The following is a 13,559-nucleotide window of genomic DNA, read 5'->3' on the forward strand; positions in this document are numbered from 1 at the left end:
CCAGCGAAAGTGACGTAACGGCGATATATTTCCAAGTCAGGATGGTGAGTGGCTTGAAGGTGATCCCAGGTATCTGCTGCCTTTGTCCTTCCAGGTGGTAGTGGTCATGGGTTTGGAAGGTGCTGCCGAAGGAACCTTGTTGAGTTGCTCTAGTGCATCTTTTAGGTGGGACAGAAAGCTTCCATTATTCGTCGGTTGGAGGGAAATAACGTTTTTGGAAGGGTTAGCAATCAAGCGGCCTCTTTTCTCCCGGATGGTGTCTTGCTTCTCGAATGTTGTTGGAGCTGCACTCATCCACACAAGTGGAGAGTATTCCATTACACTCCTGACTTGCGCCCTGATGATGTTGGACGGGCTTTGTGGACAGGAAGTGAGTGACTCGCGGCAGGATTCCTCGTCTTTAACCTGTTCAGATCGCAACAGTATTTATATGGCGAGTCAAGTTCAGTTTCCAGGCAACAGCAGCCCCCTGAATGTTCATAATGGGGATTCGGTGATGGTAATGCCATTGAATGTCAAGGGAAGATGGTTAGATCTTCTCGTGTTAGAGCGGGACATTGCCCGCACTTGCCACTTGCCAAGCCTGAATATAGTCCAGATCATGTTGCATTCTGACATGGATTGCATCTAATGAATCGCAAAAGGTGTTGAACATTGTGCAGTCATCTGCAAACACGCTCACTTTTGTCCTTGTGATGGACGATAGGCCATTCACGAAGCAGCTGGATATGGTTGAGCCCAGACCACTACACTGAGGAACGTGGCAGCTTCAGGCAAAGCAATAATTGAGACAGTGGCTCAGGTAATACAAACAGTAACATGTTCTGGTTTAGTATCCGTGGAGATTGAATCTAGTGAAGTAACAATTGAGACATAGACTATGACACTGGTTAGCACTATTCCTTCACAGCGTCAGGGCCCAGGTTCGATTCCCGGCTGGGGTCAATGACTGCGTGGAGTCTGCGTGTTCTCCCCACATATGCGTGGGTTTCCCCCGGGTGGAGCACCGGAGCGGTTTCCTCGCACAGGTCCTGAAAGACGGGCTGTGACATGAATTGGGCATTCTGAATTCTCCCTCTGTGTAAGAACATAAGAACTAGGAGCAGGAGTAGGCCATCTGGCCCCTCGAGCCTGCTCCGCCATTCAATTAGATCATGGCTGATCTTTTGTGGACTCAGCTCCACTTTCCGGCCCGAACACCATAACCCTTAATCCCTTTATTCTTCAAAAAACTATCTATCTTTACCTTAAAAACATGTAATGAAGGAGCCTCAACTGCTTCACTGGGCAAGGAATTCCATAGATTCACAACCCTTTGGGTGTACTCGAACTGCTGCCGGAGTGTTGCGACTAGGGGCTTTTCACAGTAACTTCATTGCAGTGTTAATGTAAGCCTACTTATGACAATAAAGATTGTAATTTTAATAATAATTGAGATATGATCCAATGCTATACTAACTTCTTAAGTACTTAGTGTAATATAAAGTGGACCTTGCTTCAGCATATTAACAGCTGGGATTGAGACGAGTACAGTAACAACTGAGACCTGCTGTCATAAAATCAGAAAGCTGACCTAACTTAATAGAATCAGAGACGGTGTCTGGTTAGATATGAATAGGGAGAGGGTCCTTGGCAGTAACAATGGAGACAATCTCTGCTTCATGTAATGTCAGCAATCGCGGTGTCACTGCCATCAACTGGCCAAACGTTGCTATTGCAGTTATTGATTTATAAAATATATTTCATGAGATGTGGCCTCATTCGCATTTGTTGACCATCACTAACCTCACGAACTGCTAAGTTACAGGGCCTCTATTTGCATTTTTAAAGCACACTATCAGCTGCAGCAGGATTTGAACACGACCTCAGTGAATGAAGCTGGGCATCTCAATTACTGACCCAGTGATATTACAGTTAACACACTGCAGTCTCTTTAAACATAGTCGGGGGTGTTTTCAGTGCAGAAGAAGGCTGTTTGGACAGATATGTATGTGTTGGCCCTCTATAGGTGCGATTTGCTGAATACCATTCTTTTCCCGCAGTCTAGCATTGTTTTTCCCTTTGAGATAATAATCCAAAACCGCTTTAAAAGCATCAAGTGACCCTGCCACCGCTACACAAATGTCCAGTCCACCCTAATCCCTCACTGGGTGAAAAGGTTTCTCCTTATGTCTCCGTGCTTATTTTCCCAATTCCTTCAATCAGGTACTCGGCCCTCCCGCCAGTGGGATAGGTTCCTCCATATCTACTCTGTATAGAACCCTCATGGTTTTGAATATCTCCGTCAGATCACGTCGTAACCTGCTCAAGAGAAATAGTCGCAACTTGTCCAATCTATCTTCGGAGATGAAGTTGCTCATCTCTGGAACTATTCCCGTGAGCATTTTCTGCACCCACCTTAATGACTCACATCGCCCCGTACTGTGATACCCACAATGCTTCAGTTCTGTCGGTTCAGGATTTAGTACAAGTTTAACATAACGTACATTCCTCTGTATTTTGTGTACCCATTGATAATTCCCTTTATTAATTGTTTTAATGACCGCGCTCTCAACTGTCCTATCCCCATCAGTAATTTATCTACATATAAACAGGCCCCTCGGGTAAAAGCAAATTACTGCGAATGCTGGAATCTGAAACCAAAAGAGAAAATGCTGGAAAATCGCAGCAGGTCTGGCAGCATCTGTAAGGAGAGAAAATAGCTGACATTTTGAGTCCAGATGACCCTTTGTAAAAAGCTCCCTCTGATCCTGCATTGCCTTTTGAATTATTCCCTTTATTTTCTTTTGTCTTTCTGCGGTCTGCAAGACATATGAATTACTTCAATCTTTACAGCACTAACTTTAATCTGCCAATTTCCCACCCATTCCTGTGTTTGCTGTTTGGAAGTTGTACATTATCCTACCGATGGTTCGCAACACCGTCACATTGTGTACCATTCGCAGATGTTGAAAATCTCCCCTATCAAACAAGGTCCAGGTCATTAATGTGTCATATATAAGGCCGCAATACAGATCCCTGGAAACTTCACCACAACGTCCCTTCACTCCGAGAAACAGCTGATCCCTACAGCTAGTTGTTTGCTGGAAATTTCGTGTCCACGTTGCTACTGTCCATTTTACCTCAGGAGCTCCATTATTGCTCACAAGGTGGCGCTGCAGCACGTTATCAAATGGCATTTGGAAGTTTATCAACAGCAATACTCAGATCAACCATCTTTGCTATTCATCAGAAAATTCAAGCAACTTAATTAAACATGATTTTCCCTTAAAAAATCGTCGCACAGCTTAATTTATCAACAAAGCACTGATGTACCAGCTCATAGTCTTCGCTGATGGTCCCAAAATGTAAACTGCAGATTAATGTGAGTTAAGGTCAGCGAAATTGCAAAGTGCCTCAATTGCTGTTAATTTATTTTTTTGATTATCTTATTTGAAAGGAGGAATGTGGAGCCATGGGAACCGCACGTTGCAATGTGATGATTTGTGCAAGTGAGTGGACCTAACAACCTAAACCTGACGTGAGATTAATCAAATTTACAATGCTGATTAATTATTCCGCTTGCTGAAAAGGAAATGAACATTTACTGCTCTGCAACGTGTTTCACATTCATTTCCGATCCACAATATCCAATCTTAACGCTTGAGCTTCATTTCCTCCCAACGCCTTCCAACCTCATAGAATCATCGGATCTTTATAATGCAGAAGGCCATTCAGTCCATCGAATCATCACCGACCCTCTGATAGAGAAGTAAAAAAAATCCTTGGGTGACATCTGGTGCAGGAATAATAGAGAAATTGTTGAACATAAAATAAAACCTGTGGTGTTCCTGCGTAATATAACAAAACCAGAATCTTAGAAATATATAAAGTATGAGCCGGAATCGGATATTCGGTCCTTCGAGCCTGCTTCGCCATTCAATAGTGTATCGGGTGGTCCTCTATCTCGATCCCAGACTCCAGCTCTGTCCCATACCCCTTGTCGGCTTTAGAGACGAGGACTTTATTCATTGCCTTCAGAAATATATTCGGTAATTTGTCCTCTGCAGCCACCTGTCGTAGATAATTCTGCGTGTTCAAAACCTTTGAGTGAAACCTTTCTCCTCATCTCTGTCCTAAATGGCTCACCCTGAGACCGTGACCTCTTGTTGGCCACTCCCAGAGGAAACATCTTCCCTGCATCCAGTCTGTCCAACCCTATCAGAATGTTATACTTCAACGAGATCGCCTCTCATTCTGCTAAACTCCAGGGAAATCAGGCCTGGTTCATCCAATCTGTCCTCACACGATAATCGTGCCATCCCAGGCATCATTCTGATGAACAGTCACTGCACTGCCTCCATGGAAAGCATTTCCATTCTGAGGTAAGGAGTCTGAATCTGCTCCCAATATTCCAGGTGACGCCCATCAATACCCTGCATATCTGTTATAAGACAGCCTTGCTCCTGTTCGCAAGTCCTCTTGCAATTAAGGGCAACATACCACTTGCCCGCCAAACTGTTTGATGGACCTGCATTCTTGTTTTCAGTGATACATTCCGCCAAAGATCAAGTTAATTTAAAACATTCTGCAACTTTTGTCTGCAGAATTGTTCATAACAGTGAGCTAAGTTTCTGAACGAAGAAGCTGTGAGACGACGTTCATTGTTACGACTGAATTGCACCAGTTGTTACATTGAGAACGCGTCAGTCAGTATTGGTTCCTGCAACGTGACAGGCGTTGGGATGCGCCACCTGGTGGTAGGTTTGAACGAATCTCTCTTCAAATTACGTCACAGACAGGGTAATGGTCCCAGTTGTCCCGGGTCCTTTGTGTGTTGACCTCAGCAGACAGCGCTGTCAGTCAGCTGCAGCCCATTCAATGTGAAAATTGTGATATTCTTTGGCGTATTCAGCAGAAAAGGAAACGGCAGCACGGTAGCATGGTGGTTAGCATAAATGCTTCACGGCTCCAGGGTCCCAGGTTCGATTCCCGGCTGGGTCACTGTCTGTGTGGAGTCTGCACGTTCTCCCCGTGTCTGCGTGGGTTTCCTCCGGGTGCTCCGGTTTCCTCCCACAGTCCAAAGATGTGCCGGTTAGGTGGGTTGGCCATGCTAAATTGCCCGTAGTGTCCTAATAGTAAGGTTAAGGGGGGGGAGTTGTTGGGTTACGGGTATAGGGTGGATATGTGGGTTTGAGTAGGGTGATCATTGCTCGGCACAACATCGAGGGCCGAAGGGCCTGTTCTGTGCTGTACTGTTCTATCTAAGAATGTTAACCTCTTTCGTTCCATAGAAATGTATATGAAGTACGAACGTGGAAGCATTGTTCTGGGTCTGACAATAAAAGTAGAACAGAAAAGTTCACATTTGGAGGTTGAACAGATACAATATAAACTCAGCAAATTGAGCTTATGTTACTCACTGCACGACCCGATCTCCAGGAACCACTCCTATTTGTGGTTAACCCACACAGCAGAATGAAGAATTAATAGAAAGTTGATGGTTGCGTCGATATATTAGATTGATATATCAATCGATTGCTCGATAGATAGATACGTAGATAGACAGACAGATGGAATTAATATTAAAGCTGATAGCATTTTATCATTTTCAAGAACCCGTCGGACGGGTGGACTAATGGAGAGACAGGGTGAACCAACTTAATACAACCTATAACGTAATACAAAGGATAGTCGCTTTTATAAATCGATCCTCACGGTTAATGGGAAACAAGTTCCGGGTTGTGCAGTTTGATCGCTATGAATATCCAACATGATATTATCGCACTGACACAAACTCGGGGATTTCCATCCCAGAAAGCTCGCTCGGACAAGTCCAAGGTTTTTGAAAGTGTCTCTGACGGAATTTCTCCTTTGTGTTTCTATGGCTGTGTTAATCTGGCTGCTTATTTACTTTAATGATTGTCTGTGTGTCTGTTTGAGAGATCAATTTGTGGGTCGATCACTGTGTTTACCTGTCTCCGTGTCTATGTTTGTGCTGATTCTGTGCTGTAAACGAGGCTGCTGGGAGGTGGACATATTCACTTACTTTCATCATTAGCAACTCAGACTAATGTGCACTCAAAAATCATGTCAACGAATGTTGGAATTTATTGCAGTGTCTGTGCATGTCTGGATGATGTTTTCTTACATGTCGTTGCACGTGGCCGTGTGTGTTTCCAATAGGCGGTTGCGCTGTCCCCAGGAGGGCGCCCTCTGGTCACATATCAAACATCACCGACCGGTTCCAGAGGAAGCGACCGCTTTAAGACGTGAAGGTGGGCGGAGCGAAGAAATCGGATTCGAACTCATAACATCTCGCTAATTGTTTCATCTCCGCCAATTACAGGGCTGGTCCAGTGAGTGATACCTGTCTCTGTATCTGGAGTTCAGATTCGAACCATGGGGCTGATACTCTGCCTGTCTCTGGTTATTGTCCTGATGACAGGTTGGTTATATTGAACCTCTGTACTGAATCCTCCAATTCCCAAATGTGTTCTTATTTCCATCTTCGGGTGCTCATCCGCTTCACGTTTCTCCTTCTAACCAGCTTTTTCTTTTCAGGGATGAGTAAGGGAGACTCGGTGTCTCAGGAAGAACAACGAGTCGACGCAGAAGAGGGTGATGATTCAGCCATACCCTGCAGTTATTCGGTATCGAGTTCAGCTGCAAGCTATTACCACTTCTGGTATCGCCAGTATCCACACCGAGCTCCGCGATATCTACTCAGAGCCGATAGTTATGGGTTCAACGAGACGGCCCCCGGCTTTGAACGCTTCAGCGGGAAACTCCACCCGACACAAAGCACTTTTCACTTGTCCCTGACAGATTTGAAGATGACAGACAGCGGCGTGTCTTACTGCGCGCTGAGACCCACAGTGGATAAGGGCCCGGCGGGGCTCATACACAAACTGGCGCAATTTCCGTATCAAGTAAGCACAAGGAGTTGCATTGGTACAGATAATAAACGGGACAATCCAGCTCCATCTGAATGGGTTTCCCTCAATGAGGTCAATGGTTCTCACTATTGGGCCATTGGACAGTTGACGGTCATTTTACCCCAGAATCAAATTCCATAATTTCCCGATCCCATTTATATAAACCTGCAGATCCCGGAGGATCATTTCATCAATCTGTATTTGTGAAACTTCTTGATCAGGTGGTAATCTACCATGCAGCACTTTTTAAAAGTGATCAAATTCAGAGTTGTCACTGTTTATATTTCCTGGGGTACAAGTGATGACTGACTGAAATCAGTACTTTACCGGTACAAGAGACCCCAGTGGAAGCGCATCTTGGTGTAGAGTTGGATGACTATTTATCCCGTGTACCCTTAAACCAGTAATTATTAATTATGTTCGTGCACTGAATGGCCTCGTTAATATCTGTGTGTGAGACTGATATTAAAATATTTATTTTATCTTTCACATTTTTGGGGAGGAATATCTACCTCAGGAAAGATGTGAAAGTTGAGGTCGAAGGAAAACGATTTCAACCGAGAAAGTGACAGAATGACGCCAATGTGAGGAAGGGAGCGAGAAAGACAAACACACAGCCAGGGTGGAATGTGATTGGAGAGAACCCGCATTAATAAACGCTCACCTGACAGTGATTGGCCCTCAGCTGACGTCAGAGCTGAGAGACCAGCCAATCATAGTACTGACAAACGCCCCTCAGTTTCCCAAGAATTGATCTGCGTTTACTCTTTGCCACTGGTCTGGGTTTGCACTTTGATATGAGACTAGAAGCTGCAACATATTTGAAACAGTGTCGCTTTTTACTGTTCAATCAGGAACCATGTGCTCCCTGTGTGATTTACTGATAATAATGGTCTTGCTGCCCGGTGAGTCTGAGTTCAAATCCTCCTCCTGTGTTTCATGGGTTATATTTACTCACAGATTTATGACACATTCTATATGTTGTTACAGGAACCAGTGGCCAAGATTCGGTTTCCCAGGAGCCGCCTGAATTACCGGCTCAGGAAGGACAAACAGCAATATTGAACTGCAGTTACAAAGCAAAATATACTGACCAGAATCTCTTCTGGTACATCCAGTATCCAGGGGAAGCTCCGAGATATCTACTGAAGAAATATAGCGCGGGGAAGGGAGAAAGGTCTTCAGATTTCCCTGACCGGTTTTCTGCTGATTTAGACAAGGATAAGAAAACGATTCCTTTAAATATCACCGGGGTCCGTGTCTCTGACTCTGCCGTGTATCTCTGTGCTCTGAGCCCCACACTGTTACAGAGGGACTCTCAACCCGTACAAAAACCGGTAAAGCACTCTCACCTCAATTCACAGAATTAGATCTTTCACCTGGATTGTGAACTATTTATGTAAACAAAGCAATATTATAAAGAACAGCTAGCCCTAATTATTTCTTTCTGTAGTGCTGAACGTGTATCATTGTCTGCTAAATCCATTTTTATAGTAGTTTCTGTGCTTTGCGAGCAGCTCTCCAAATGCCACCGTCATGACAACACTAAATAGCATCCATCTGTGCCCTGTCTCAAAGATACGCTCAGTAACAGGACCAACATTCGCTTTCACGCCCTTTCTGTGTCACAGAGAGCGACAGTTGTTCGTCGTTTAGTTGTTTCGAGACCTATGTTGGATTTGGGGATATTCGGGGAAATAAGGGAGATGAGGGTGGTGCAGGAAATTAGATTCCAGGTCGAACAACTATGATCTGTACAATTGCAGAGCACCCCCATGTGAAGGGGCAAATCGTCCACTGCAGATCCTGCTCCTCATCATCTGATGTTCTTGTGTTCAGTTCATTGTTCTGAAAACAGGTGCAAGTGGTTCCGGGCTCCTCGCTCTGACGTAACAAAGAAACGGATCTAATTGGATGAAATGTAGGACACAGGAGCTTTGAGCTGATTGGGTGTCTCCTGCTGACTCTGTCGGGAATGAACCAATCGGTAGTGAGGCCGGATATTACTCACATCTTCTGAACTCTGGACTGCAACAATTCAGCTGCAACTCACAGTTCAAATCCACTACCATCTCTGAACATGTTGAGATGCCTGTTACATTTTCATCAGAGCTGCAACTCACTTAAGTGGTAAGTTCCCAAGGGGCACAATTTCCAGACAGCTCGCGATACTTACATTGTGATCCACCCTTAACTGTAATATATACAATTCCATGATTGCATGATTTCTAACAAAGTAATACAAAGTTTAAGCTCGGATTTCTATTTTTTGCAGGTATTATCGGTGCAGATATGGTTTCACAGGAACCTGTTACAGCGACAAAGTTTGAAGGAGAATTGATTACTATTGATTTCAGTTATTCGACCACAGCTGGTACATATTATTTGCAATTGTACCGTCAGGACCGGGACGAAGCCCCCATATTCTTGATGTACATTCCTAATTACGGAGATGTTTCCAGAGCAGTGGGTGTGGGGAGTCGATTTTCTGCATCTTTGGACAGTTCGAGGAGTGAGGGTAATTTCAACATCCGGGAACTGTTGCTGTCTGACAGCGCGGTGTAGTACTGCGGACTGAGAGACAGTGACAGCAACCAGAGGGAGTCTGGTACAAAATCACTGTCGCAGTGTGACACTGTGAATGGAACTGGGTACAGATTGGGAGATAAACCTGCAGATTGTTGTAATTTGAAAATATTGAAATAAGTATGACGCCGAAAGTAATAGTGCTGCATTGGGAAAGTTCTGTTCCATTCCATTCACATTAAATACATTCTAGACAGAATGAAAAGAAATGTTTGGAGCATTTGTATCATTTTGTAATTGAACAATGTCGCGAAAGAAATGTTGAAAACAACACTTAACGATGTGATGTAGCGGTTACAGGAAGTAACACAACAAGTAAATGCCGCCACAATAGCAGGTATACAAGCTGGATTCAAAATAGCTTCTTCCCCGCTATTACCAGACTTCTGAATGACCCTCTTATGAACTGAACTGTGCTTGTGTGGCGACATGGGGATTTTCACAGTAACTCCATTGCATTGTTAATGTAAGCCTACTTGTGACACTAATAAAGATTATTAATATTATTATTATACTACACTGCGTATGCTCACCCGATGTCTGTGCCTATAGATTTATATTGTGTATCTATCGTATATCCTGTTTTTCATTAATGCAACGATCTGACTGGACTGTACGCAGAACAATATTTTTCATTCTACCTCGGCACTTGTGACACTAAAATCCAAATCCAAAGCTGCAGAACATGTAGTGAAGAAAATGTTTTGATTATTCTTCCATTTACTCCTTTTCCCGACCATTCGGTGACCATTCCGCTACCGAAAACGCACAACGCCTGACCTCACAGTTTACTATATTATTTTCATTGGCCTCTAATCATGTCCTGAAAATGCCCCTTTATAACTCTTCATGTGACTGTTCATTCTTAGTTTTAATATTCGTTAGTGTATTTAACATTGAGAGGAATGTTATCGGCCTATTCTATTGATTAGGAGTTTCCTCACCATGCTGCATTCGGTTTCCATTACAGCCTGGTGTCACAAACAGAAAAGTCTTTGCTCTCACTCGGAGTTTTTTTTCCTCATCAGAGGTGCACGGATGTAAATAGTTCCAGACCCACGGGTGGCAGTACTCGCAATGGTAATAGCGAGTTCTCCGAGACTCGAAATGAACAGCAGCAAGTTCCTCCCTCTCACAGTTAATGCAACAATCAGACTGAATCAGTATTCAATGCGAACCATTTTAGGCGGTGTTGCTATGGCTTGTGCTGTAGTTTATGTGCACGAGAATCTATTAACTTGTCAGTAGCCGATCTGCTGTTTAAAACCTCTTCAACAGACAGCAGCTGTGACCCAGAAACTTGCGGCAGTTTTTGCTCGAGACTTTCACTCGCTCCCATCACTGCGACACTCTGTGCACAGTAATAGACCGCGGTGTCAGACAGCCGCAGCTCCGAGATGGTCAATGGGTACAACTTGTCTGACTGTTGGACTGAATTGAAAAATAATTTCTGCGTGAAATCCGCCTTAAGTGAATCCCTGCCGTTCTCGTGCCTCCAGGCAGCAACCCCAGGCTGTCTGTCAGGGTACTGACGGTGACAAGAATAAGTAAAATGTATCGTCGGTTTTAGTGCAGGTTAAAGTGACATCTTCCCCTCTACGTGTGCGAGTGAGGATTCCCGCTGAGTAACAGAATCTCCATTGCTGAGAGCTGGAATACACGGTTATAGAAATCGGAAATCATTGCTTAAAAATTCAACTGAACTGACAGTAAAAACTCGCAGACTGTGTTTTATAAAATTAAATAGAATTTATATCCATGAAAAGAACATCTGACTCAGTACCTAGATGCTCACACGTCCTACCAATATCCTCTAACCAGTTTCATCTCACTCGAGGATATCCTTCCAAACCTTCCTGCCTCCTTGGTCCCTTAAATGCATCAATTCGCCTCTGTCAGTACTTGTAATGGACATTTCCATATTCTAACCTCTACTGGGTGAAGACATTTCTCGTGAATTCCCGGATCTGCAATTCATCCGAGAGCCAGTTTGATTTCTAATTGAGTGTCTCAGAGTTCCGGGGAGTATATTTTGCCTGATGCTTCTGCTCCCTCCTTCTTGGAACACGTTGTTTGGTGATGTTGTTGACATGGCAGACTGGGAGAAAATGAATGTTCCACATTCTGCACTTTCCTTTGTTTTAATAAATTTAAAGTACACCATTCATTTTGATTTCAATCCAGGGGCAAATTAGCGTGGCCAATCCACCTACCCTGCACATCTTTGTGTTCGTCGGGGTGAGATCCTCACAGACACGGGGAGAACGCACAAACTGCACATGGACAGTGCCCGAGACCGAGGATCAAACGCGGCTCCTCAGCACCGTGAGGTAGCAGTGCTAACCACTGCGCCACCGTGACGCTCCCATTCTGCGCTTTCCTGACACGGGGTAGAAGGAACATAGAACAGTACAGCACAGAACAGGCCCTTCGGCCCTCAATGTTGTGCCGAGCCATGATCACCCTACTCAAACCCACGTATCCACCCTATACCCGTAACCCAACAACCCCCCCCCCCCTTAACCTTACTTTTTTTTTTATTAGGACACTACGGGCAATTTAGCATGGCCAATCCACCTAACCCGCACATCTTTGGACTGTGGGAGGAAACCGGAGCACCCGGAGGAAACCCACGCACACAGGGGGAGGACGTGCAGACTCCACACAGACAGTGACCCAGCCGGGAATCGAACCTGAGACCCTGGAGCTGTGAAGCATTTATGCTAACCACCATGCTACCCTGCTGCCCAAGGAGAGAGAGGTTCCGAGATACAGAGGAAAGAGATTGGCACACAGACGTACTTAACGATTGAAAGAGCCAGACAAACATCGAGAAGAACAAAGGACGCAGAAAAAGACAGACAGTGCGATCTAGAGAAAGAGTTAGTCACTGAGCTGACACTAATACTGAGTGTTAGCCAATTGCTGACAGGGAGCACATGTGTTCACTTGCGTGATCAGCAGCAATGAGAAGCCAGCCAATCCTACCATTGGGCCACGCCCCTTAGTCACCCCATAAATGAAATCTGCCTTTGAATTTCCTTTTTCATGTCAGACTATAAGAGTTAACATGTTTTAACAATTCTGTGACTTCTGTGAAATTCTAAAGCAGCAACCATGTTGTCTCGATGTTCTTTTCTAATACTGTTGGTCTTGCTGCCCGGTGAGTCTATGTTCAAATGGTCATTGTCTGTTCCCAGCGTTCGCTCCCAGGTATTTAATAGATTCTGTAATTTGTTGCAGGAACAAATGGCAAAGATGAAGTGTTCCAGGATCCCCCTGAATTAACAGTTCTGGAAGGACGGGCAATAACACTGGGCTGCAGCTACTCGACAACTGGTACTCTAACTCTGTTCTGGTACATCCAGTCTCCCGGGGAAGCTCCGAAATATTTATTCAAGATATATAGCTCAGGAGCTACGTCTCAAGATTTGCCAACCAGGTTCTCGGCTATTTTAAACAAAGAAAACAAAACGGTTCCTTTAAATATCGCCGCGGCGCTTCTCTCCGACACCGCCGTGTATTTCTGTGCCATGGAGCCCACACTGATGCAGAGAAATAGTGGAGCCTGTACAAAAACCCCAGCGTGAGAGTTCCAGTTATTGTCAGCAGAGGGCGCGCTCGCACTGAAAACATAAACAATAACTGAGCCTGTGAGGGTCATGATTAAGGTATGAGAACAAAACACAACACCCAACAATAACGTAAGCAGCAGCTGAGGAATGTTATTAGTTCGATTTTTAACTTGCAGCTATACTGTAAATTAATTTCAAAAATTAATTTGTGGTGCGTTCACACACTTTCTGCCTTTTTGTGATCTTGTCCTGTCTTTCGGAATCAATGTGAAATCCTTTCCCCATTCACGCTCTCAGTTTCTGGGTCTCTTCGACCACAGCCGGCACATAGTGTCTATTTGGCTCGACTAATTTGCTGGTAACAAGCCAAAAGCTCAGAATTACCTCAATGTTTATTTACAAATGTTTATTTGAATGTTTTCTAACACAATTCACAGCCTAATTCTTCCGCCTGACAATAACCAGATGACCGGGGCCATTC

At 44.4% G+C, this 13,559-nt stretch overlaps 2 gene segments (V, D, J or C); both read left to right on the plus strand.

Annotated features, from left to right (window-relative positions):
• Positions 1–7,776: 7,776 nt before the first annotated feature.
• Positions 7,777–8,979, plus strand: LOC119960070. The segment is given in 3 exon segments: positions 7,777–7,822; positions 7,908–8,254; positions 8,757–8,979. Coding segments are annotated over 3 exon segments (447 nt in total).
• Positions 8,980–12,577: 3,598 nt separating this feature from the next.
• On the plus strand, positions 12,578–13,093 carry LOC119960073. The segment is given in 2 exon segments: positions 12,578–12,666; positions 12,747–13,093. Coding segments are annotated over 2 exon segments (393 nt in total).
• The last annotated feature ends 466 nt before the right edge of the window (positions 13,094–13,559 follow it).

The sequence above is a fragment of the Scyliorhinus canicula genome, unplaced genomic scaffold (genome assembly GCF_902713615.1).
Source record: "Scyliorhinus canicula unplaced genomic scaffold, sScyCan1.1, whole genome shotgun sequence".
In the NCBI taxonomy this organism is placed as follows: Eukaryota; Metazoa; Chordata; class Chondrichthyes; order Carcharhiniformes; family Scyliorhinidae; genus Scyliorhinus; species Scyliorhinus canicula.